Source organism: Mustela nivalis, assembly GCF_964662115.1.
Source record: "Mustela nivalis genome assembly, chromosome: 17".
NCBI lineage: Eukaryota > Metazoa > Chordata > Mammalia > Carnivora > Mustelidae > Mustela > Mustela nivalis.
This window is the reverse complement of record NC_139036.1, coordinates 13,891,293-13,917,053: the sequence shown is the minus strand read 5'-3', so window position 1 is coordinate 13,917,053 and position 25,761 is coordinate 13,891,293. Positions and strand designations below refer to the sequence as shown.

General features: G+C 55.4%; 1 protein-coding gene across 10 annotated transcripts in view; it reads right to left on the bottom strand.

Annotated features, from left to right (window-relative positions):
- MPRIP (myosin phosphatase Rho interacting protein) overlaps positions 1–25,761 on the bottom strand; it is a 145,482-nt gene that overhangs the window by 11,585 nt on the left and 108,136 nt on the right. For 7 of the 10 annotated variants that reach the window (XM_082706826.1, XM_082706831.1, XM_082706832.1 and 4 more), the window contains 11 exons: positions 24,261–24,350; positions 21,456–21,565; positions 17,846–18,410; positions 16,018–16,134; positions 9,448–13,317; positions 5,752–5,899; positions 4,856–4,973; positions 3,825–3,984; positions 2,671–2,790; positions 1,836–1,922; positions 826–988 (listed from right to left, as the gene is read on the bottom strand). In XM_082706826.1, the coding sequence (XP_082562952.1) occupies positions 826–988; positions 1,836–1,922; positions 2,671–2,790; positions 3,825–3,984; positions 4,856–4,973; positions 5,752–5,899; positions 9,448–13,317; positions 16,018–16,134; positions 17,846–18,410; positions 21,456–21,565; positions 24,261–24,350 (5,548 nt within the window). The remainder of the gene's footprint in view (positions 1–825; positions 989–1,835; positions 1,923–2,670; positions 2,791–3,824; positions 3,985–4,855; positions 4,974–5,751; positions 5,900–9,447; positions 13,318–16,017; positions 16,135–17,845; positions 18,411–21,455; positions 21,566–24,260; positions 24,351–25,761) is intronic. The other 3 variants (XM_082706835.1, XM_082706834.1, XM_082706827.1) reach the window with 1 other exon arrangement.

Sequence of the window (25,761 nt, the reverse complement as noted above, 5' to 3'; positions counted from 1 at the left end):
ATAAAACACACTAGCTCCTTCTGGGAGCATGCAAAGCACCGGATCGGCCAGAAGGCACGCGTGTGGCCCCACACCAGGCTCCTGCCGCCTGTGCCTGCACCGCACGGCGCCAAGGCAGGCGGGCGTGGGTTAGGACCCCTGTCTGGGACTGCTGCACAGACCCACTGCCCCATTACTTATTTACTGCCCCCGCTCCTCCTGGCGACCCAGCAGTGTCATAAAGCAGAAGAGTGAGAGTCGTAATCCACTCCCCCTGAGACAACCACCACTCAGTTTGGGGTAAAGTCCTTCGGACTTCTTAAAAACGGCTTCTAACCCAATGTACACTGGGTCCCCCCCTGCCATGTGTCCTGCTGGGGCGGGGCTTCTACTTTGTATAGCTACCGATCTCTTTCCACATCCAAACAGAAACCTGTATCTGGTTTCTCTTAAGAATGGCTGGTATTTCACTGTGTCGTGAAGCCACCAGCCTCCATCTGCAGCAAGTTTCCTTGTTCACACATTTCCTTGCACTCATTCTTCAGAAGGTCAACTGGAAGCTCACAGGACCTCCACACTCCCCCCGAAAATGCTAAGCCTTCCTCTCTCTGTGGCCCAGGCCACCCTGGGGTCCCCCTCAGGAGCAACCACTATTGTCACCTGGTGACCTACCTTCCAGAGTTAGTCTATAGTTTGAGTCTGAGTGGTGCTCGGGTATCGCCTGATTCCAGAAAGACAGCCGGCTCGTCCTCCAACGACTACTCAAGAGACCTTGTCCCTACCTACCCGCCAGCACCACCGCAGTCACTAACCCCTGGCTGGCTGAGCAGAAAGTCTGGAACTCACCGTATCCTGACACGGGGGTGTTTTCCGGGGATTTTTCACCCAGTGCTTCCGTTGCTGCTTTCAGCTGCTCTTTCAACCTGCTGATATCACAGTCGGCCTTTGCCCTCACAATACTGAGCTCTGTGTAGATGTCCTTGTACTTGTCACTAGCATACTTCTTGTCCTTGGGGATAAGGGCAGAAGCAAGCAGAGGTTAGGGCCAGGTTAGGCAGTCCGTCTCCCTGGGGTGGGAACGTGCCGCAGAATGACTTAAGGCTGCCATCTGCAGCCGGGAGGCAGGCAGACATATGTCGTCCAGAGGCGACACTCAGTATGAAGGCCCAGAGTCTCGGCCAGACGCGAGGCGAGCATCCCCAGGAGCTCTGGCAAACACAGGCACGGCCCTGACCCACCGCAGACCTCTTGGAAAACCCCCTCTGTCTCGAATTTCCTTTTTTTTTTTTTTTAAGATTTTATTTACTTATTTGAGAGAGAGAGAGAACGTGTGAGCGTGAGCTGGGGGGAGAGGCAGACGCAGAGGGAGAGGCAGACTCCCCACTGAGCAGGGAGCCCGATGAGGGGCTCGATGCCAGGACTCTGGTATCATGACCTGAGCTGAAGGCAGATGCTTAACCGACTGAGCCAACCAGACGGCCCCTGTCTTGGACTTCCTAAATGATTGAATGGCCACCAGGGCTGCCATCATCTCCTCCCTGCCTCCAAGAATGCCCTGGTGGAGGCAGCTGGGCTTCGCCAAGCTCTCACCTTCCAGGACTACATTTGTTTCTGGTCTCTCGGTCCCTGGCAAAGCCCAGAGGAGGCACGGAGGACAGGGACATGGTGAGACCTCAGTTTTACTACACCTGCTGACAGGCTGGTATTTTAATTGGAGCTGAATTTTGAAATCACATTCCCCATAAGAAAGAAATCTGCTCCAGAAGAGCCTACAGTTTGAGCGCACAAGGGCCTCTGTGAGCTCTGGAGCCCCGAGCCCATCCTCAGACCTGTCTCCCACCGGGAGGCGCCATTACCCGCAATGCCGTCTGTAGCTCATCTTTGAGAGAGCTGATCTCCTGCTTCAGGTACTGTATTTCTGACTCCTTGACCCGCAGTAAGACCTAGAATAACAGGAATTAGGGGCTGACATTAGGAGCAAAGGGACTTTCAGAGTCTTGAAAGCAAAGATGAGGGCATGAGGACCGAGCTGGGAACCCACCCCCTCCCCAGGGAAATGCAACCACAAACACCAGCAAATACACTGACAGCTGCTAATAGGTGGCCCACCATATACAGAAACAGCGAGAAACCACTGCTATTCCTCCTGGACCCGAGCACCCTGTTCCTCAGCCCGTGGGGCCGCAGTGAATGCTGGGCTGGGGCCTAGGAAAGCATCCTGCTCAAACTGTTGGACTGGCTCAGCCTCTCTCACATCACTGAGCAGAGGTTCACGATAAAATGCGAATTAAATAGGGAAAAATCTAAGTGCTTTTATAGAAAGACATAAGAATCAATCATTCTGACTTAAAATAAACCTTGCTGCCCCTGAGTAACACGGCGCTCAGGACTGTGAGCAGCTGTGGTGCTCGCAGGGCTAATAAATGTTTTGCTTCTGTGGTGAGGCAGGAACTGTGGATACGGGGCTAGAGCACCCTGTGGCCTCCTCCCGAGGGGACCCCACTCCTGCCGTGCACCCACAATGCCTGGCAGCTACTCTCTTTTGCTGCCTGGGGGATTTGCATCCTTCCACATCCTTCTTGCTGTCTCCAGTGCACATCCCTGCCATGACCCCATAAGCTGAGGCCACCTCTTGGTCCCCACTTGGGGCGTGTGCAGTTCAGAGCAGGCTGAAGGGGCTCTGAGCAGTACCTCTAACTCATAGGCATCCTTGCCCTGTGTGAGCGGGGAGCCAGCAGCCTCTCCGCCTGCGTCCCCAGTCAGCAGCGTCCGTAACCGTGCAATCTCCGCAGCCAGGCGGTTGTTCAGCTCCTGCGGGACAGCAACACAGCAAGGACGGAGGCTTCACAGAGCCGCCTAGGGGTGGCACTAACACCACACAAGCGGGAGAGGCCGGTTTCTCACGAAAGAGGTGGACAGGTGTGAGTAGAGGGGCCATGGGCAGGGCTGATGCTCACTGAGGTCATGGGCAAGGTGGCCACTGCCTGTGACAGACAACTCTGCGACAGCCGTTCACATGCGCTCTGTGTTTGTAGAATAGTGTACACCAAGTTCCATAATCCTCACTACCTTTTTGTGACCATAACTAGTATCCATGCGTGTCACGGCTTGTCCAACTTGAGTTTCTGTAGGGTTGGGCCCTCTTGGCGCCTTCTCCACTCCCTTTCTGTACCTTGTTTCCAACTGATACATGGTCATTGGGCCACTGCAGGGACTACCAGGAACCAGTCCTGCCAGAGCGCCCTCATCCGGGGTGAGTGTGGGCCCAGAGGCCTTGAGCCTGCAGCTGGCCAACATGTCCATGTACCCAGTGCCAGGGGAGGACGAGCTGGTGGGTCATGCACACAGTGGTCCAAGTGCTAAGCCAGAGAAGCTTTTATCAAACTAAACCTACCTCGAGTCTTTCCCCTCACCAGGATTTTAAATGCACCCCAATTCTCTTAAGAACAGGCAAATGTTAAGAGAATGATCTGACCCAAAAAAATGTGAATAGTGTATGGTTTTGACTGGGGGACGTTTAAACATGGTCCCAGCCTTGGGGACAGGAGGTCTGGACCAGGTGCAACGACCCACCCTCTCGGGCCCTGCCCTGCAGTGATGAAGCAGAAATCCAGAAATGCTCAGGAGACATCTCAGAGATCCTAGAAGGGCTAGAGCCCAAAGGAGTCAAAATTTAAACAGCTCGTTCACGAGCTCCCCCATCTGCAGTGAGTTTCTGTCACCGTTCTGGGCAATGTCAGACATCAGGGAGTTGCCTGCAGATGGGGCGGCCACTCTGACCCAGGGCCGCCTCAGGTGAGGCCCAGCCCCCCACTCTAGCACAGCGCCCCCGGGCACAGGCTCACCTGATTGTGGGCATTGAGCTCCTGGTTCTCACGCTGGCACTGCCGTAGGGCCTGGCGCTCAGCCTCTAGCGCCTGGGCCAGGTGGGCATTCTCCAGGCACTTCTGGGAGTACTGCTCCGAGAGGACCTCCAGCTCCCGCTGCACTGATTGCAACTCCTCCCTGGGGAGAAGGCATGACTCACCCCTCTGCCCGCAGCCCTGGGCCAGGCATCTAAAAGGCCCTGTGAGTCCCCATCACGAAACTTGAGGAACAATGAGACACAATGCAAAGAGCTGAGCAGAGGGCAGGTCCCGTGCATTCCGTGGTCGCAGCAAATTTGGACCCAGCTAAAAAAGGGAAAACCTCGAAGTACTGTAGGCTTACAGACTCTCTCCTACATCCTTCCCTGCATCTCTCTCTTTTTTTTCTAAGATTTTATTTATTTGACAGAGAGAGAGCACACAAGTAGGCAGAACAGAAGGCAGACGCAGATGCAGAGGGGGAAACAGGCTTCCTGCTGAGCAGAGAGCCCGATGCGGGGCTCGATCCCAGGACCCTGAGATCATGACCTGAGCCGAAGGCAGTGGCTTAACTCACTGAGTCACCCAGGCGCCCCAACCTGCACCTCTTTCAAGGACCTTAATGTTCCCACACACAGAATCCCCATGATGCCTGGAGAGAAGTCACACTTGTGATCTGTTTTCAACACTAACTTCCGAGATGCCCTGTGTCTAATAAGCCAGGACCAGGCTCTATCCACACTCAGAAAATCAAAGCCTCATGACATTGTTCTCGGTCACCCTGGACCTCTTGGAAAAGACTGCTTCTTCCACTTGTAGAACCAAAGACGATTCTGGGATGGTGCTCAGCCCCTCGGGAAGGGCGGCTCGGAGCTGCCTCAGAACCCTCAGGCCTCCACCACTGCCCACCCTTGAGACCCATGTCTTTGTGGCTCTTGGGAAGACACAGGAAAGTTCCCGTTTCCCACCCACAGGGCTTCCTCCAGCCTGGCCCGCAAGGGCTGCCTCCTGTGGCCAGGAAGCTGACTCACAGGTACTGTCGTCGTAGGGCCTCGATGTCGGAGTTGATGCTGCTGATCTGGGACCTCTGGCTCTTCTCCAACTCACGCTCCATCTCCTCCCGGTGGGCATTCTTCATGGCTTCAATGGCTGTAGGCAAGGATGTGGCCATCAGCACGAGAGGCTCGAGGCGGGGTTGGGGGGGGGGGCAGCAAGATGAACAGGACGGCATGTCTGCCCATTGTTAATGCGAAGTCCACGAGTGGTCAGGCCGGCCTCTCCCAGACCGAATTTCAGCAGACACCAGCCAAGGAATTCCCGGGGAACTTCCACCACAAAAGGGATGCAGGTACATTTTTTTTTTTTAAATGTTGGAAGCAAGCCAAACTGATGAAATAAATGTCAACGTTAAAATCACACTCAAGCTTATAAAACAAGCAAGCTTTCAGGCTAGTAGGTTTTGTTCTTCACCCCGAAATGCGAACACCGTAAAGCACCATCACAGAAAGGGAGGGTAATACACAACCAATGGCATCAGGCTTGCTAGGGGCAGTGCGTGTCGGCTCGGCAGCCAAGTCTGTCACCCGGCAGGAGCGGTAGCAACGCTGTGCTGATGTTCTCGGCACCACAGGCGGAGATGGTCTTATGTGGTCTAAGGGCAATGGCACTGACGGGACTAGTGCGGCTGGGGACAGCCCTTCAGGTGTAGCTGGGGGTGCCAGGCCCGGGCTCGCAAGCTCTCAGAGGGTTCCTGAAAGCAGTCTCTCCCTTGGAAGGAACTGTCACAGGCTAGCCTTGGACACCCAAGCTGCAATCTCAGCCAAGAGGCAGCTCCAAGACAGCTCATGGCCAAACAGTGCGGTCAGCTAGGGAAGCCTGCCGCCATCCTGCCCTTGGGGTGAGAGTGGCCGCCCAGCCCGACTCCCACCTGAGATAGTGGCTGCCGTCTCCTCGGCTAGGAGACGATCCTTCTCCTCTCGAAGCTTTTCCAGCTCCCGCTGGTGCTGCCTCTGCAGGTCCTCAATCTTCTTCTGGTGCGTTTCTTCCATGGCTGCAAACCCTCGCTCGCACGTGGCCTGTAAGATGCAAAAGGGACTCCATGGATTTTTTTCTTTACTCCTGCAATGGGTGTTCTGTTTATCGCGAAGCCAGCAGCCCGGACCCTTGAGGTTCCCTGGTCAGACAGCACGCTCCCTGACACTGAGCACGGAGCCAGCAGGGCTATCCGATGGCTGTCTGCAGACGCTCACTGACACTACTGGGCATTTTATGCTACCGGAGCATTTGGGAAAGAGAGTTTATACCTTATTGGGGTTATTGTTCTGAATCCACGGAAAGTCTGTACTGTGGGTGGGAAGCAGCTGCACTGGAATTTAAAATAGCCGATCCCGGGCCTTCACAAATCACGGCTAGGTGGGACTGACCAGAGGGAGCAAGAAAGAGAGTAAAATGTATGGAGGCTGGCTGGGTCTGGTTTGAGTTACACAGCAAGAGGCTTTCAGCACCAAACTGGGCCTTTCATAAATGCGTCTTTCTTGGCTCTCGGAGGGAGCCGACACCATCCTGTGAATGACAGGTAACCCGGTGGCCAAGGCCCTGCCACTAACCAGCTGGCCACCTTCGCCTGGCATCCACTGAGGGAATCAGATTAGGCTGCATGATCTCTTCTCTTCCAGCCTGCACCTTCCTTCTTCCTCTTTCAAGGAGTACAAACAAAGGCACTAACTAACTAACTGAAGAGAGATACACAGCAGAGCTGCTCTCCACACTCGTCCATGCCGTGTTACAATGCAGGCCGGATTATTACCTACACATTGGTTTAGGGGAGGGACAGAGGTACCCTAAGATGGGACCCTAAGATGGGTCCAACCATTCCACAGGTTGGTTGAGAAACCCAGGCCTGGCTTAGCAGAGTGCTCTGACCAAAGGGGCGGGGGAATGTGTCACTGCTGTGAAGGCGTACATGCAGCTGTTCTGTGCATGGAGGCACACTTCTATCTAAACCCCTTGCCACATCTCTTCCAAAGTAGGGATCAGGCTTTTCAGTGATTTTTAAAAAACCAGAAGAGGATGGAGAACGGCCAGATTACATTCCAAATGCAAAGCGGGGTGGGGAACTCCTCCCTCCCGATCTATGCTACTTGCTCAGTTTTCTTGCACCTGGATTCAAGAAAGGGTAAGAAATCAAATCACCATACTTGGGTGTCCTGGTCTAAGCCCCCACAGTAACTGATGGGCCTGTCTGAGATACCCCAATGTTTTCGAACAGTCTGGCCTTCACTCAAACAGACCGGCTGCGACTGGGTCAGTGGTCTTAACTGTTATCCACCGCTAACTGGGCATTCCTTCTCCCGGGCAGCTCCCACCTGGAAGCCGTCAGCCTCCTCTCATTGCCTCACAGCACAGCTGCAGGAGTCCTGGGGCTGTGGCTCCCAGCCCTTGGCCTGTCCGAGCCTCTCATCTTCCCTCCTTCGTGCTTTCGTTCACAGTGAGCACACAGCTAGTCGGTCTCTCAGGGTTTAGTTGGATTGGATGGCTTTAGAATATTTAAAGCTAAGGGTGAAAATTCTTCCTACACAAACACTGAATAAGCTTTAAAGACCAGCTGCTTCCTTGGACAGCACATGTGTTAAAATCATTCACCCAGAAACACATATGGATTTTTAAGCCAGTATTCCCAGCCCAGTTCCTCGATGGCTACTGTGCAGAGTCGTCAGAGAAGGTGGCAGCCTGCAATGGTCAGAGAGGGGCTGTCAGCCAAGACCCTGGTCTCCCCGACCCGGGGTAAAACTGCATCAAGTTCTGGCTACTGGTCGGAGGCCCTCGAGAGCGCTAACTGTAATTGCTGGGTCTCTAGGGCTGCAATGAGAACAGCACGGACAGGCCGGACGCTCACAGGCACACGACAGAGGCGGCACAGAGTGCAGCAGCAGCGCAGCCCCCAGAGACCGGCGATCAGAAGCCCCCAACCCCATTTCTTGCTAACTATCACACCAGGCCACCAGTATGGGCCTTATCTCTGTCCCTCTGACTGACATGGGGGCTGAGACTGCCTCACTGCCCAGGGGCTCTGTGGAGCAGAAATGAAGCCATTCACTGGAGGGCAGGGAGCCCTCAGCTCCCAGGGAGCCCAAGGTGTGTCTGTGCCTGGGTCCCTGGCCACACAGACCTGCGCGGTGTCACGGGAAGCAGCGGGATGCTCTTTTGGGAGGGTACTAAGGGCCGGTGTTTGTGCGAGTTTCTTTTATAGGTGGGCCTGGCCCATCTGAGTGCTGCGCTCGCATGCACAGGCCACTGTGGGGGCACCATTCGTGAACTTCTGGAAAATAGCCCTTGAAGCTGTCTCATGATTCCTAACCATTTTCAAAAGGTTTTGACTTGGGAAAAGAACAGTGAGAATGGGCTCTTGGCCGTCTGAGAGCTTGCTGATGACCACACATGCTTGGCTCTGGCCAGTGGGCCGCGTCGTCACCCAGAGGTAAAGAAGACTCCCTGCTGACTCCCTGCATGTCTGTCCCCCACTTTCAGGGTGACAGAAAACAGCAGCGCGGGCATCCTGCCAGAGAGCAGCATTAGCGCCACGAGCAGCTGCCTAAACGCTGCTGGCCGGCGCTATGCTTGGGCAGGCTGAGGCGCCAATAGAGCAGGGACCTGACTGGGGATGGAGAGCTTTTGAGGAGGCCGGCCATTTACTGTGCCGCAGCAAGGGATGGTGCGGAGTTCAAGAGGCTAATGTCGAGAAGCTGCGGGGAAGTTTCTGGGCAGCCAGGCAGCACGCACACGGGCAACCTCTCTAGCTCTGAAGGGGCTGGACGAGAACCTGGACTTGCCACACAGCCCACGGCCCCCAGGAGCCTGGGAAGGTCACCTTTACATGCTAGGGCCTGGGTATTCCACCTAATGAGGCGGAGCACGTAACGGGGAAGGAGAACAGGGTATAGTTACTAGGGACGGGGCATTTCTCACAGCCCCCAGGGAAGGAGTACCAGCGGCCGAGAGGCATGCTCAGGAGGAAAGCCCTTCTTCCACAGTGCCCATTAAATGCCAGTTCCCCACAGGAAGTTGGACAAGAGTAATCCTTGACACTGTTTTGCAAATATCCCCATCTTTTGGGAAACCCAACTCTGCCCTCTTAGGGCACTCAGGAGATAGCTCTCTAAGGGAGCTTCAGGCCTGTCTCCTGAGTTCTTCCCAGGTCTGCATCTATACTGGCCTGGAGTGGGTTCTGTGGGAGTAGAAGAGAGGGCAAGGCTGGGACAGAATGGCAAAGGCTACCTCTGCTGGAGGCACTGGGAGGGACCAGGCAGAGGGGTGAGGGGGGTGACCACGCTCCCTCTCTCATGGTCTCTCCTCCCAGCAGTCCTCCTTGGGGGTGGGGCAGATGTTGAACAGGAGGCTAGACCCTTGCCTGGACCCCGCTCTGAGACCACACCACGCCAGTAAGGAGTCAGGGGAGGGACAGTATCAACCTGACTCTGCTTGCACAGTAATTCAGAGCCAAGAACTGTGTTTCGGCTCTACCTGAGAGTCCTGTCTGCCAGACACTGCCACCCACCCCCACCCGCCCACAGCAGAGCAAGGCCTGCGCCTCCACTGCCTTGAATATCAAATGATGCTGCAGAACCTTAAGGTTCTCAAAGTCCTTCTGGTACTTCTCCCGCAGCGTGGCCGCATCGCCCTCCAGGTCCTTGTGCTCCAGCTCCTCCCGCATGATGTCCATCTGGGCCTCCAGCTCCTGGATACGCTCCCTCAGCCCCGTCATGGAGTCGGCCTCTCCCTTGGTGGCCTGCAGAGCCCCCCGGGGCTGGCTGGCGGGCCAGCTGGAGGAGGGGCACTGGTGGGGGCTGCCCGGGGGCCCGGGGGCCGGTGGGGCTTCGGGCAGCTGGCGCTGGTAGTGGCGCAGGGCCTCCTGCAGACCCCGCAAGCTTTGTGAGTAGTGCTCCTGCAAGGTCCGCAGCTCCTCCTCGTGGATGGTCTGCAGCTCTTTGATCTTGAGCTGGAACTTGTCCTCCAGGCTCTGCATCTGCTCCACGTGGTGTCGCTCCATGTCCTGCCGGTCTCTGACCGAGGCATCCAGCTGGCTCAGGACCCTGCTGTGCTCGGCCTGCAGTGTGTCCCCTGCTCGGTTCAGCTGCTCCACCACACACCTGATCTCTTCCTCATACCTCCCCTGCAGGGCGAACATATTCTCACTGTGCTTGCTTTCCACTTCTTCCAGACGCCTCTGCTGATGGCCCAGCTGGGTGACCTTAGCCTTGAGCTCGGCATTTTCCCTCTCAACAATGGCAATCACTTCCAGGTACTCACTCTTCTGCTTCCGGAGAAGGTCCTCATACTCCTCCCTCAGGGCCCCAATGGCTTGCTCGTGCTCCTGACAGGAGGCCCCCGTGCCCTGCCAGGACTCCTTGTAGCACCGGAGCTCCTTTTCATACTCCAGCCGGATTTTGCAGGCTGCGTAACATACCTGTGCCTGAATAATTGCATCCTGAACTAATAATGAAGAATACTGACCAAGGCCTCCCAGGTAAGTGTTATAGGAGAGATTCTGGGACGCCTGGAGAAGCTTCTGACAATCTCTGACTGACTCCACAGGGGGAAGTGAGGTTAAAGCGGCAGATATCTCCCCCAAGAGGCTGGCCTTATCTTTGAGCTGCAGGGCGAGTTCTTCCTGAATAGCAACAAGGGCTCCAGAGCTCTGGTCCGACATGTAGAAGGGCTCCCGGGAGCTGGCGGCTTCCTGAGGAGTCAGTACTTCTCCTAATGGGCTTGAGTCCCAGGATGCCTGCATGCCTCCTTCAATGCCCGCGGGAAGCTTGAGGGCTTCTGAGACCTGCTGCATCACTCTCTCAAAGTCGGGGGTCCGGTAGGCTCCCAGGATGTCCCCTAGCACGCGCTTGTGCTGCCGCAGGGCCACTTGGGTGCCCTGGAGGGTCTCCTGGATGCTCTGCAACCGTCGGTGGAAGGACTCCCTCACTGACTGCAGTGCGAAGCTGAGCTCTGCCCTGACCCATGTGGCATCGGCCAGGGCAGGGACCAGGGCTGGTGGGACACTCTGCTGCCCGCCTCCCGCTGTGCCGGCAGCCTCTCCACCCAGCGTTCCCAGGTGCTTACTCAGGGACTCGACCTGGCTCCAGAATTCGCCATCTACCAGCACCTTCTTAGCCCAGGTGTCCGCTGGGGCCCTAGGGCAGAGAGCAGCACTTTCAGATTCCACAGGCCACTTTCCTGACTGAGAAATCTCGTGGAGAACGCGTGAGATATCTGATGTTGTGTTTTTTAAGGAGTCTGCTATTTGGTTTATCAGTGAGGCTTCCAGAGCTATCTGATGGGAAAGGAGCTTCAGCTGCTCCTGCTCGGTCAGTTCGGGCCGGAGCACCGGCTGCGAGATCGCCTTCCCTAGCTCCACGAAATGAGCTTCCTCTGGCTGGGCCTGGGCCCCACTGTCCACAGGAGCTGGCCAGGGGCTCGGGGCCTGGATAGCGCTGATGAGTGCACCCTCCACGCTGGCCAGGGGGCCCGCGCCCACGTCCTGCGCATCCTCTGGGGTGGCTGCTGGCAGGGATCGCAGCTGTTCTCGGCAGTTTTCTAAGCAAGCTAGAGCCTGGCTGTTTTTTACCTGGAAGTCGCCGAGCTCCCCGACGTGACTGTCAACGAGCTGGGCCCTCAGCTGTCTCTCCTGTTCCAGCTGGGAGGCCAGTGCTCCGACCTGCAGCAGGCTGGCGCGGAGCTGCTCGCGGAGCCGCGCCTCGGTGCCGGCCCACTGCTGGTGCAGTGCGAGCAGGGCCTCTTGGCTCTGGCCCTGCTGACTCTCCAGCTTCACTGTCACATCCTTGAGCTTCTCCTCCGTGATGTAGAGCTTGGTCTCCAGGGAGTGTATTATGGAGAGATACGTGTCGGAGTCGCTGGTCGCAGGGAGAGAGCTGGGGGTGGCTTCTGACGACATGCTCTCCTCTGAGGGCGAGCGGTCCTGGCTGGTGTCAGAGGACGTGCTGCTGGTCCAGGTCTTCTCGGACCCATCGGGATGTGTGTATTTTTGGCACTGAATCGTGGAGAACCGGATCCTTTGCCTTTTGACACCAGGAACTCCCTGGTCAGGTTTTGCTGTGCTTGGGGGGTGTCCCTCCCTGTCCGGCACCTCTGACTTCAGAGAGCCCATGCTCTCTTCTCTCTGGGGGCTGCCGCTGCCACACTCCTCCCCTAGGGCCACCCCTGGGGCCTCATCCTCGAGCCTGGGATGTGGGAAGGCCGGGGGTGTGCCAGCAGCTTGAAGCTGCAGGCCCGACAGCATGGTGCCATCCTCTGCCTCTTCCAGGCAGCTCCGTGGCTCCTCCACGTCCTCTGAAGACTCCTTTACAAATCTCCTTAAAATTTCTTCCTTTGCCTGGAGCTTCATTTCTGTTTCCTCTAAGCTGCTCCCCAAGGCAACCATTTTAACCAAAGCCTCATTGAGGTCCTGATCTTTCTTTTCCAGAACCTTCTCGTGCATCTCCTTGATGCACTTTAGCTCTTCCTCCTTTTCCTTCAGCAGCGTGTGCATGCTCTGGAGCTGGCCGGCCACCCTCCTATAGGAGTGCTCCAAGCTCTGGTAGTCGGCCTCCCTTCCCCTCAGCTTCTCCTGAAGCTCGGCCATGTCCCCGTCAGACAGGGCGACACGATCCATCAGCTCTTGGAACCGCTGCCTGATCAGGTCCCGCTCATCTCTGAGGCTCTGGACGTGCTCGGCCAGCTTTTGGATGCTGGCCTCCTTCATCTCCAGCTGCTCCTCCAGCTGGTGGACCACCTCGCTGCCCTCGCACTTGGCGCTCAGCTTCTCCTTCTGGAGGACCTCCATCTGCTGCTCGTGGTCCTGGAGCTGGTCCTCATAGGCGCTGGCCTTGTCCTCCACCTCCTTCAGGTTCTGCAGCAGCACCTGCTTCTCCTTCTCGCAGCTCTCCAGCAGCAGCTCGTAGTTCCTCTGCAGCTTCTCCTCCATCAGCCTCTGGGCCTGCTCGCTGGCGCCGAGCTGCTGGCTGAGGTCGGCGATGCGCTCCTGCAGCCTCTGCACCTCCTTCTGCCGGTCCCTCTGTAGGGCCTGCTGCGTCTCCAGGTCCCGCAGCTCCTGCGTCTTTTCCAGCAGCAGGGCCTCAGCGCTCTTGAGCTTCTGCTCACTGGCCTGCAGCTGCCCGCTCAGTGCGGCCTCGCTGTGCTGCCATTCCTCCAGCTGCTCCCGGACCTTGTCCTTCTCCAGTTTCAGGTCACCCTTGAGCTTGGCCAGCGCCTGCTCCTTGATGGCGAGCTCGGCGGCGGCATTGCTGAGCCTCGCCTGGAGGCTCCGGATCTCGGCCTCATGGTGCCGGATCGCGTCCTTGGCCTCCCCGTAGCTGCGCTTCAGGGACTGGATCTGCTGCGTGACCAGCTCCTGGCGCTGGCACTGGGCCTCCAGCTCGCTTTGCAGATCCTGGTTGACTCTATGGAGCCTCTGCCAGGCACCGGATGGGGAGGTGGCCACTTCAGTCTTAAAAAAACCGATTAAATACTGGTTAGTACCACTCGGGCCTCCCAGTTCTGAGTGTCACACCTCTGGCCAGGGTCAACCACAGAAAAGCTTCTTGGTGGGTTTGCCTTTTATCCTTGGCATAATTTTTTTTTTTTCAATTAAAAAACAAATCCAACAAATCATCTTAGCTTGTTTTGGGAAGTAGCTGCTTTTAGGTAAACGGAACACATGGACAGTCACATCGAACAGCTCTAACCAAGCAGCTTCTAGGATAACAAAATCAAACAGAACTGAATAATGGAGTACACTGATGAGCAAAGGAAGACGAAGGACAGGAGAACACTGGGAAGGAGGAGAGGGGGAGGAGCAGAGCTTCAGGATCTGTTTGTTTTGCAAAAACAAAAGGTAGAAGACTCTAGGCAACAAACCCTAACAAAGCCGGGACGAGGGGGGTTGCGGGGGGTTGCGGTGGCGGTGCCACTTCCTTCTAGGACGGGGAGAGAAGGAAGGGAGGCAACCGCCCGGGATGCCAGTGAGGTGACATCTGAAGTGTTTTCCTTTGGGAAGTGGAGCCCGTCCTCTACAGTAACAGGAAGAACTAATCTCTACCTGCAAGAAGACAAAATGAGGGAAAACGGAAACCACGGAGTAAAACATGATAATCAACAAAACAAGCAAACCTTCGTGGAATTCAAAGCAAGAGAGTGAAGTATGCAAGACACAAAACACAAATGAAACAAAACTCCCCAAACTGAAAGGCATGCAGAAGAGACAGAACTAATTAATGCCGGGGCAAAACCAACATGAACAAGAGTGAGAAGAGCCCAGCCTAAGAATTTGGCTTGCCTGTGGCTCGTTCTAGGTCTGGTCTGCTGGCAGGGAAGCCACAGATGTGACACTCAGTTATAGTCAAGTTACATACACTCCACGCTCCACATCCAAACCATGCAAGCTCCTCCTCCCAGCACCATTAGTGCAGTGCCCACCCTGAATGGCTCTCCTCCTGACCCTGAACCCCAAAGGCCCCTTGCTCATGCCGAATGACTTGGGGATAAGCATTTTCAAAGCACAAAGGGAGGTTACAAGTCACCCGTTGTTAGACCTAGTGGGGAGGTTTGAAGGCTGACCAGCCCTGTCCAGCTGAGGCTGCAGGGGATGGCCCCGGGCCCTCTGCCTGGGGCTCTGCTGCAGGCTCATGCAATCATCCAGGTTAGACACAGAGACAGGTTCTTAGGTTAGCAATGTGCAAAATCTGCTGCTAGTATCTTTACCACCAGATGTGAAGTGAATTCATGCAGGTTTAAAAAGATGCTCCCCAAACCTCGAAAGTCTGCACAAAATGACCCAGGAAACATACACAGGAAAGGGGGATGCCCACCACCACCAGTCCCTTGTGCCCGAGAATAGGACCTGGGCATGGCCATTCCTTGGCTGAAGGGGCTGGGGAGGACCAGGGCACAAGGGGCACCCAGGGCCATGGTCAAAGCCAGGAAAGAAAGAGGAGGCAGAGGGAACATGCAACAAATAACAGCACGGAGACAGGAGGGAAGGTAAACTCTGCCCAGAGGCTCATGTGCTGCCTGGGTTGAGTTGGCCCACGGTGGCCGGGGTGCTGTGGTCTGGAAACGTCAATGCAGACACTTATCAGAGAGACTCAGGGTCCCTGAGAGCTGGAAAGGCCCTTGGGGTCAAGTTCTAAGTCTACACAGGCAAGGAGGCTGAGGTTGCAGGGGATGGCACCACCTTCTACTGGTCGGTGGCGGGACCCTGACTGGAGTGCTGTGTCCTCAGCCTTGGCTGGGAGCTCGAGTTCCCTATTCCCTCAACCCTCTGCACTTCTGCAGCACTGCTCTATCCGCCACCCTCTCTGCACCAGCATATCAGCATGATGGGGCACGAGTGTGTTGTTTTGTGCCCCAGAACTCAGGGCCAGAATGGTATAGGACAATAGGCTCCCACTGGCTAGACACCAGGGCAGCACCCACTGCTTGCTGGCTGGCATGTGGGCGTGGAACTCACTGCCGGAGCATGGGTTTGGGTCTCAACTCAGGACTCGGGCTGCTGCCCTTCTCATTAGACTCTCCATTAGGCTGCTGGGAGAGTTGGCCGATGGCCGGGTGGCCACTTTCCCCCGGCACCTCAGCCGAGGCAAAAAATAAGGGAGCCACTAGGCCAGTGCTAATGGCCCCAGACTGCCCTGTAGGTGTGGTACACACAAGGTCAAGGATGGCAAACAGCCCCAGACTGCCCTGTAGGTGTGCTACACAGAAGGTCAAGGATGGTTCTAAGTCTGCCACCACCTTGGTGATAAGGAGGCACTTGGCTGCTACTACTCAGGCTCTTCAGTGGGGACAATGGACCTAGTACGGCTGTTTGTGAAAGCACGTAGAAACGACACGCAGACATGTGATACTGATAATAAGTATATATTGGGTACTCTGAGAGCCAAGAGGAAAGATGATCAGGATGATTTCATTAGGAAACAAAAAGAAAAACCCTTGGAAACAGAGGTTTCAGGCAGATTCTCCACAATGTCCTACAACGGTGAGGTTAGAGGACCCGCCAGCCTGTGGGCCGTGGCGCTGCGGCAGAGCCCGGCGGGGGCGGCCCTGGGGACAGGCTGGCCCTGCTCAGCCAGGTTTTGCACATTCCTAGCCTCCCTGGGTCCTCACGCTGAAGCCCAAACGAACAAGGGCAGCAGCAGCCCCTCAGCCCTACCTGCAGCACGTAGCCCTCCCGGGCGCTCTGCTCCCGGCCCAGAGCCACCCTCAGCTGGTCCTGCAGGAGCCGGTTCTGCTCCAGAAGGTCGGAGGCCTCCTTCTGGCTCTGCTCCAACTGTTGGGAAAGAGACACGCAGTTTTGAGCACAGGGACAGCAAGGACCAGAGGCAGCAGCTCAGCATGGGCTGGCAGTGGCGTTTCTGGCTCTTGTCAGGCTGGCGCACACAAGACACCTGGGCTGGCCTGCCCTGTGGCTATGTTTCAGGGCACGTGCTGATTTGGTCTTTATCTGCGGCATCTGGAACTGAGGGTTCCAGCTCAAGCCGTATATGACAGCACCACACCTGTTACCCGGGGCACCCACGGAATTCCCACGTGCCCGTAAGGATGTGGGGAGCAGACCCCACCAGGAGATGCGGGCTTTGCGCCTGTGTCAGAAGAAGACCACCCCGCTGGGTCCTGCGGTTTCCTCAGTGTGGTCAAACAGGCCGGAGCTGCCCCTGGAAGCCCTCACTCCAGGCCCTGCCATGGCTTCAGCTCAAACGGCTGCTGTTGACCCCTCTTAACGTGACGGATTCCATGCAAGCTGTTTGTGGGAAGGGTTCCATGAGATGTGTGAAGCGAGCAAGCCACCTCCCACTCTTCCTGCTTTCAGTGGCTTTGAATTGAGTAATCCATCCATCCACCTCTTCCCTGAACCCTCCCTCAGGTGCCTACTGGATGCTGGCTTGCAGGGGTGGGGTGGGGGGCGCTGGAGGGGCAGAGCGCAGCCGGGCACTGCTGTGGGCGGCACTGAGACACCTGGCTCCCAGACTCTGCGGTCTGTGACAGCTTCATGGTCCAGTGTGTGGCCTGCTGGCTTGTGTGGCCTCTCTGACAGTTTAGAGCAAGGTGAACATGAAGTTCTTTGCACCTTGCCTTTACCATGTCTAGAAATGGGAAAAAATTCGAGCGCTGGTGTTAATGATTCATGTTAGCTTCATAAATTTAACAGGAAAATCACAAGCGAGGGCAGGGCCACGTGCCATTCTTCACTTTCATTAGCTACTTCTGAAGAAGAATACATTTGAAACATACTCCTGAATGTTCCTAAGAGGCCAGTACAATGCTGAACCTCCTTGTTCAGGAAACTCACTGTTCAGATTTACAAATCCACTACCAAGTTTTCCAGATCTGATCTCTGGATATGCTACATCCCAGAGGGCCTGCTCTGGTGCCCAATGAACTAGTCAAGTTGGTGGCATGACGGCAATTGTCTGCCCAGCCTGCCAGATTCTTACCCCCTTCTTCCCCACGGCCTCTGTTTCACATTCTGAATATTCCTTAACATCCAGAATCCAGCCTCTGCCTCCTGCTGCATGACCTGCACCCCCCCACCCCAGATCCCATCAATGGTTACTGGGCTGCTACAAAAGCCTCGGGGCTGGTCTCTGCCTCCAAGCTTTGGACCTAACTCTGCTCATGCCCCTCTCCTGCCTCAAATCTCTAGTTCGTGCCCATAACAGGGTAGGACAAAGTCTGCTCTTGAGTCCTGCATCCCATCGGCCTAGTCTCTGTCCATTCCTGGCTCTATACGGCAGTGTCCCTGCATGGCAAACACCTTTTCCTTCTGGAAAAGCCTGCCACCCTCCATGACATGGCACCCTCCTGTACCTTGTGCCTGCACTGTACTCTAAGGACCTGTCTGTCCATGTGTCTGTCTCTCTGAGCAGTCTGGACCACACGACCCTCAGTATTATGTGGCTGAACAGCTCTGGCCACCACCAGGTACAGCAGGTGCTGGGAAAGGCTGCTGCACAGAACCCCACCACCTGTCTGCCCATTACCTCCTTCTCCAGCAGAGAGGTCAGCTCATGAGTGGAAAGCCGGTCACTTCCATCCTCGGAGGAGGACAGGTGCAGGGGGGCAATGGGCACCTGCTTTTCTTCCCGGAGAGGAGTGGTCTCCACCTGATGCCACCGCTGCTCGATCTCCACGTGGACGTTCTGTGTTTTGAGGTCAGCGGTCACAGGCAGCCCTGGGCTGCGGTCAACCTCCATCCGCAGGGCCATGTCGTCTGCCGCCGGCCCATCTGTAGCATCGAGCATCCCGAAGCGCTTACGGCGCTCTTCCCGCCGCCGAGCTCGCTCCCGCTCCAGCTCGCCGGCCTCAGCCTCGGGGTGGGCATCAGAAGCCCCAGTGGCACTGGCCCTCTCCTGAGCCAAGGCCTGCTGGATAGGGCGGAACTCAGCCCAATCAAAGGTCTTAGAGCGGCCCTCCCGCCTCCGCTCCCTAGCCCGGCTCCTCTTCTGCTCGGGGTCTGGCTCTCCACGCTCTCCCTCAGGCTTCTCACTCGGCCTCAGGCAGGTCTCAAAGGAGGAGCTGCTCCGGTTCTTTTCCTCTGGCAGTGAGCTGGGAGCAAGGGGCAGAGAGCCTGTCAGGTGCAGCTCCCGGTGACAGCCACCTGCCCCAGAGGGGTGCCTAGCTCTACCACCTCCTCTTTCTACGCTGCTATGGCTCCCACAGGGGAGGGGAGGAAAGGACACTTTCCCTTTACTTGTGTTCCTTCCACAGGGGGAACCTAAACCGGTTCTGAGTGGGGACAAGAAAGGAAGAGCCGCCATAGATAGCTCAGAGTTTCCAGTCTCAGACCTCAGAGGAAACCTGGACCAAGGAGGTGCTGTCGCCAAGTGTCACAGTGGAGGCTCCATCAGGCTGCACCAGGCACGGCCACCATCTAAATGAGGTCATGTGGGAGGCCAAGCCTATGGCGTGTGTGCTCCAGGCAGTGCTGACAGAATGGGTGAGACCAACCACTTCTCCCCAGAGGTTCAAGGGTTCTTTAACAAGTGGTAAATAACCCAGTCAGGTCTGCATTTTAAGAAAACCACTCTGGTGGCTGGTGGGACAGATCACAGCATGAAAGGCCAGAGCCCACTGTGCCATGAAAAGAGAGATGGCCCAGCCGGCACCTATGTGCCTGCACCACACAGGTGAGTAGGGAGCAGATTCAAGGGCACCCCTCCTTGCCCAGTAAGGAGTCCATGCCTTTGTTCAATTTGCCCCAAAGCAAAGATTCCTACAGAGGACATCCCTGAGCAGAGGTGAGGCGGGAACATCAGCTGTGGTTTGAGGCCCCGGGAGCAGAGTGGCCCCTGGCCCTGGCCAAGGCGGCAGAACAGAGTTGGAAGCCACCCAGGGTCTTGAGGGCCCCCGTGAGGGTGGTGTTGGGGGCACCTGTCACTAATTTTTTTTTTTTTTAAATAGGCTCCATGCTAGGCTTGAACGACACAGGGCTTGAACTCATGACCCTGAAATTAAGACCTGAGCTGAAATCAAGTGCCAGCCTAACGGCTGCACCACCCAGGAGCTCCAGGGAGTGCCGGTCTTCAAATGAAAATCAAAGAGAAGGGAGCCTGGGGAAGAGGCACCCAAGGGAAAGAAAACATGGTCATCATCAGGCTTTGGGTCATTTGTCTCAAGTGCTTTAGGGTGGTGGGGCCTGCAAGGTGCCAATTTAAGACCATCTGAATAAAATGGTCTGTGCATTTGAATAAAAGTTCTCCAGAAGAGTCCTTCCAACACCACCCAACTGAGAGCTGACCCAGGCTCCCAACTGTGTGGGGCATTAGGGCCACATGGAGGGCTGCCAGCAGCAGCCATGGCTCTGTGGGAGGAAACTCCTCCAGCCCCAGGCAGGAAGGCCCTGCAACCCCACCACCGAAGCAGGGGGACTATGGGGCATCGCTCAAACCTGCACCTCTGACCTTTATATTTGCTTCCAATACCTCCTTGGGACTTGGCCCCGTAAGCACTAAAAAAAGTCCAAATTTTCCTCAAACTATGAAAGCCCACAGAAAACCAGCAGAGAAGCTAAAGACAAACTAGGGGAGGGTGAGGACCCCCTAAGTTTGAGATATACCAATTCTGAAGTAAATTCCAGTCAGGAAGGCAATCACTAAGTCCACCTTCCTACATAAAGGAAAGACCTGGTCCCTGTGGGCCTGTGGTCCCTGCATGGACCCAGCGTCTGAGTGTGGCAGGGAACCATGAATGCCAGCCTGGGACGTATGTGCACGTGCACATGCGCCATGTGTCCTCTTCACCTGTTCTGAGGCCAGTGCCATGTGCCAGCCTGGTGACGTCCCAAGCTGGCTTCCTCAGCTGGGCCCCTCAATCTGCACAGGGCCAGGCCCTTGTGGAGCAGCCAGGGCTGACTGGGACACAGCAGGCAGGGAAAGGCTGGTGGCCAGGACAGGACCTCAGGCCCTCTCATGTCCACCACCCGAGTCACTGTTGCAGCAGCCTTGCCCGAGAACCCTGAGCTGCCTTTCTTGCTTTGCTAGCCTCACAAAGCTTTGGCCTGGGCTCCTGGCTAGAAGAGAGCCCCAGGATAGCCAGCAAGGCTGCCCCATGAGAATGAGGGCACCCCGCTCATCTCTGCAGGCAGGACGCACTCCACTCACAGATAAGCTCTCATAACAGGACACTTGAGAACTTGTCCCGGCCACCAACACCTTGACTTACTGACAGGAACAATCAACCATATATTCTGTTCACTTAATAAATGAGGGAATAAACAATGCCAACAGGGAGAGGAGATTCTGTTCCCGCTTTCTTGCTCAAAGAGCTGCAGCATCACTAGGAAGTAGGCAAGCCCTTGACAAAGATTCGGCATGGCCATGGCTGCCCCAGGCTGCTGGGGGGCACACAGTGGGCCCTGGGACGCCACTCCACGTGTGACCAACAACACAAGGAAGACACTTGAAGAGTCACGCAAAGTACGTGACCTGAAAAGCATAAATGGGACATTCTCAGAAGAGGCAAAGGCTCCAAAGCCTTCAGCTGAGAATGACAGAGTTCTGGGCATCGTGGAACCAGCCCCACCCACCAGAATTTTTTCTTTTTCTTAAACTAGAAACAGCAGGTTCTAACTTCAGGGCAGGAGGAGGAAGGCACGTGGAACGTCATGAGGTATGCGAGCCACAGAGACTCAGCAGGAGGGAAGAACAAGAGGTCCAACCCAGTTCTAGCACTGAGTCTCAAAGAAATTTTTCCTGGTTGTACAGAAATCCAACAGATGGAGTCGTGGAGCAAAAAGACCAAGAGAAAGGAACATTCTGGCGGCCTGTGAAGGCGGCCTCCAGGGCTGCTCTTACTCTACCATCAGAGAGACCCAGTGCCTAAGCTGGAGGGGCTTCTCCCACTAAGTTCAGTCCCGACAGGGGCACAAACGTCCCTTGCACAGACAGCTCCACTGGCCAGGCTTAAGGGAGGAAAAGGTCACCGGAGGCAGAAAAACCAGGAAGCCAGAGGGAGACTGACGGGGGCCAGTCAGCAGTGGGACGAAGGAGGAAGGAAGAAGGCTGTGCTGGGCCAGAAGAACCACAGACCCATGAAGGAGTGAGCCAGTGGCTGGAAAGGAAGGGGGCTCCCTCAGGCACCCGGCTGTCCTACCTCGTGACGTCTGGGGCAGAGGTTGGATGGACATGCTTCATGATGGTCTGGATCCAATTCCGCCGAATTCCAGATGTCATGGCAGAGAGAGTGAATTCGCCCTCCTTCGTCTACACGAAAGACAAGCTGTCATCAGGGACTGTCCCCTCCCTGACCCCAAAGGACATCCTGCAGGGAGAACTACAGCCAGGGAGGGGGCTGTGGTAGAACTGTGTGTGTCCCCCTTGAAGAAGGGCCAGAGAGCAAAGGAAAGAGCAAGTGTGCTTCTGTGGTGGCCTCAGCCATCATCCTCGGTTTCCTGTTTGCCTGCAATGTCCCCAGCCCTGGGATGGCTTGCCCTGCTCTCTCGGGGGCTCACAGACTGGGGGAAGGAGCACAACGCAACAACGAAGCCAGTGTGTGGGGAGCCATGGGAAGGGACACACAGCCACGCACACCAGGTGCACAGGGTGATGGCCTGGAGAGTGGCAGGCACGGGACTCAGCGGGTGGGTCGGGCCTGATGGGGGCCGCATCTATCAGGCTGAGAAGAGGCAGGGAGCCCTGCTGCGCCACCGCCTGGGCAGTTGTAGTTAGATTTAGCACAGAGTGCTAGTGACAGAAGAGGGAGGTTCTGGGGCAGCAAAGGAGGTGGTACACAGTCCCTCATTGATAGGGCATGGGAGCGGAGGGGGTGCTTCTAGGACAATCCCTGGACCGCCAGCCCCTGAGCCGGGTGACTTGGTGGGACACGAGTCAAGATGGAGGAGTATGCTGGTGGTGGCTGGGGGGGAGGAGCTGTACTATGTGGGACAGAAGGTGGACAGGAGGACAGGGGAGCCAGGCAGCAAGGCCATGCCTCTGGGCTGCAACCCTTGTATCACTAAGCCACACTGCCAGGCACCTCCCAAGATGGGAGGGGCACAACACGCAAATAGTGGTCTCCTGGAGGCCACCTCCCAGCTTCTGCACCTCGGGCTCCTGTGTCACAGAAGAGAGGGCATCAGTACTGTTCTCTAGGCTTCTTAGACTACTGACCAATTGGCCTATGAGACACAGCTGGTCAGCCGATGGGAAGAGGAATTTGCCAAGATGATTTTGGGATGGACAATGGCAGAGCCAAGGGCCAAAATATGAAACCACGTGCCAGCCCAGCATGGGCTAGGCTTGGCTTGGCACAGCTTGTGCCCCCACTGGCACCCCAATTCGCGAAGTCCCACAGCCCAAGTCCCTCCCCATCTCTCCCTCACCACTTTCCTCTCTGTGCAAGCCAAGGGCAGGACTGCCACCTCAGGGCTCTCTGAAGCACCGGCCCTCCCCATGCCCCTGGAACCAGCACCCCCCACTGGCATCCCAGCATCCTCTGCTTCCTCGCACTCCAGTGTGGGTATCTGCAGTCTGACCTCAGCATTCTGTATGTTCTCTCCCATGAGCTCATCTCTCACCTGAAGAGAGCTCCTTCCTGACCACGTCAATGCCAGTGGCTGCCTGCTATTCTTAGGGAGACCTCCAACACAGCCCAGGCCTAAAGTCCAGAGGATCCCCTCCTCTGCCGCCCGACTGCAGCACAAGGCTCACCATGCTCTAGGGCGCAGACCTCACAGCTGCCTCCTCCTCCCCCGGCCACAGCCGTGCCCAGCTGCTCTTTTGCCACGGCCCTTGTCACCATTGCCTCTGCCCCTCACCACCTGGCCTTCTGCCTGTACCTTCCCCTCCTTTCTAAGTGCGCTCCATGTCCTGCTGGTTGTGGCTTACTAAGGCACAACTGCCTCATGTCTTCCACCACATTCCAGGGCTTCCCCCAACCTCAGGATGGGACTGACTCGTGACCAGCCCACAGGGCTCTCACGGTGCCTCCCTCACCTGGCTTCTGCATTCAGCCACCTTGCAGGTGCCACCAAGTCTGCTGGCCAGGCAAGAACACGGCAAACTCAGCACTCCAGCTTTACCTTGCAAGATCCTAAAGCTCCTTAGTGGGCCAGGCTGAGCCCCTTCTGGGACCCACTCTCCTGCACTGACAGCAATCTCTCTGAGTCTGTGGGCCTCATGGAAAAGCATCAGAACCGATGCTAAGCTCACACTGCCCTTCCCAGAGTAAAGTGAACAGGGGTCTGAATGACAGCCGAGATCAGCTAGGGAACAGAGGTGACTTGGAAATGTTGCCCGTGACGGGAAGAGCAGGTGAGTTCTCAGAGACAGACTGGCACCTTGCGGTTCGGGCCATGGACTCGTCATACAGAAGAAAGCCCTAGAACAACGAAGCTGTAACAAGCCCAGTGATGGATGCTGACTTAACGAGAAAACACTTATTACTCCTGGGATGCCCTACCCAGAGAGACCTGCTCTTTAAAATGGAGAGGTAGTGAGGAAGGGGTGGGGGTGTCTGCACAGGCCAAGAAAGCCAGACTCCACTACTGTCTGACACGCTGGCTTATCAAGCATGTCTATTCCTTCTGTAGGGACAAGGGCAGAAGAGTATCACAGCAGGGCAGCATGGGCCACCAAGCTCATGCCCTGGCCCTGGTGCCGGGCCAGCAGTGCCATCTCTGACCGGGCCTTGGTGTCTGCACACTTGCCCTGCACGGAGGGACTGCCATGACCAGTAGCCTAGTGGGTTGCCGCCCAGACTACTCCTTATAATAAAATCATCGACCTTTGGGTCTGAACCCTGGTCTCCTCTGGGTTTGGTTAATACAAGTTAGGAGGTCAGGCTTGTACACAAGTGTCCCCAGACCAGGACATCAGGTTCTTGGAGAAATGTTCCCACAGGAGCCTGTGTCCCCCACCTCCATGCCCAGCCGGTGCCCCAACTCCACCCCGGGCTCACATGTATCTGGAAGCCATAGTTTCTCTGGACTGGATACTCGGTGACGTCGTAACATGTAGACAAGTCAATTTCCCCATCCAAGTCAGCCGCCTACAGAGAGAAAGGAAATGTGTACACCTGGACAAGCGGATTTCCACATTAGCTTTATGCTCATGGGCATATACGCTGATGAGTGAGGATTCCGCCTATCCCTGCTGCATGGAGGTATCCATGCCACGTCCCCATCCTGCCACACATGGCCCATGCCAGTGGTTCTGCAACCTGATGCTTGGACTCTCTTTTATTCTTAAAAATTGAGGACCCCCAAAGAGTTTTCATTTATGTGGCTTTTATCTATTGAGGATATTCAGCATATTAGAAATAAGGTAGAAGAAGGTAAACATATTTGCTCACTTAAGAACACAAATGATCCATTTTATTTTTTCACAAAAAATATTCTAAAAAGTCAGGAAGGGATTTTTGCAAATCTTTCTTTAAATGCTTGGCTTCCAAGGACAGCTGGATTCTCACATCTATGGCTACGCTCATCCTATACAATTACCATTTTGGATGAAGCACGGTTGACCCTTGAACAATATGGGTTTTAATTGCGTGGGTCCAGGTTACACATGGATTTTTTTTTTATGTAGTACAGTACTATAAATGTATTTTCTCTTCCTTATGATTTTCTTAATGGCCTTTCTCTAGCTTACTTTATTCTAAGAATACAGTACACGATACACATAACATGCAAATGTTAAGGCCTGTGATCAACAGTAGGCTCTTAGTTCCGTTTGGGGGGAGTCAAAAGTTATATGCAGGTTTTCGACTGCAGAAGGGTACAGCACCCCCAATCTCTGTGTCTCTTCAAGGGTCAACCGTATATGCAGACACAGATACAGACTGGAAAAGAGAGATGTAAAAAGAAAGACATTTCTTTCTTTTTTTCCGGTTTGGTTGAGGAATAATGGACATACATGACTGTTGGAGGTGAGCGGCACGATGGTCTGATTGACTTGCACTGTGAAAAGTTGTACTCTCTAAAAGGTTAACTGCAAAATGAAATCTAAAATCCCATCAAGGGACTTTCCATACTATTGTATTAAAATCCATGTTTTTTTGCTGCCCTATGAATGGACCTTTACTCGTGTGTGATTTTGCAACTTTTGCATATTGGTCATTTGGAAGACATCAAGTTATGGGTATCTTTCACAAGTGGATACATTTCATTACACGAGCTCAAAATAAGTTAGTATCGGCACCCATGTGGTCAGGACACTCTGTAAGGAAAGGGAAGCGGTCAAGTCTGTGATGGGGAAAACACATTTTCCAAAGTTCCAATTTCACTTGAAGGCTCAAACTGTATCACTGGCAACAAATCGTCAGCTATTTTCTTTGAAGGGATAGATTCACTTGGTTCACTTTTAAGAAAGTGCCGAATGCCTGAAGCGAACGAGCAGTGTGTGTCTCAGCAGCTATCTCTGGTGCAGCCGGTACTGCACGAGGAGAAGCCACCAGCTTG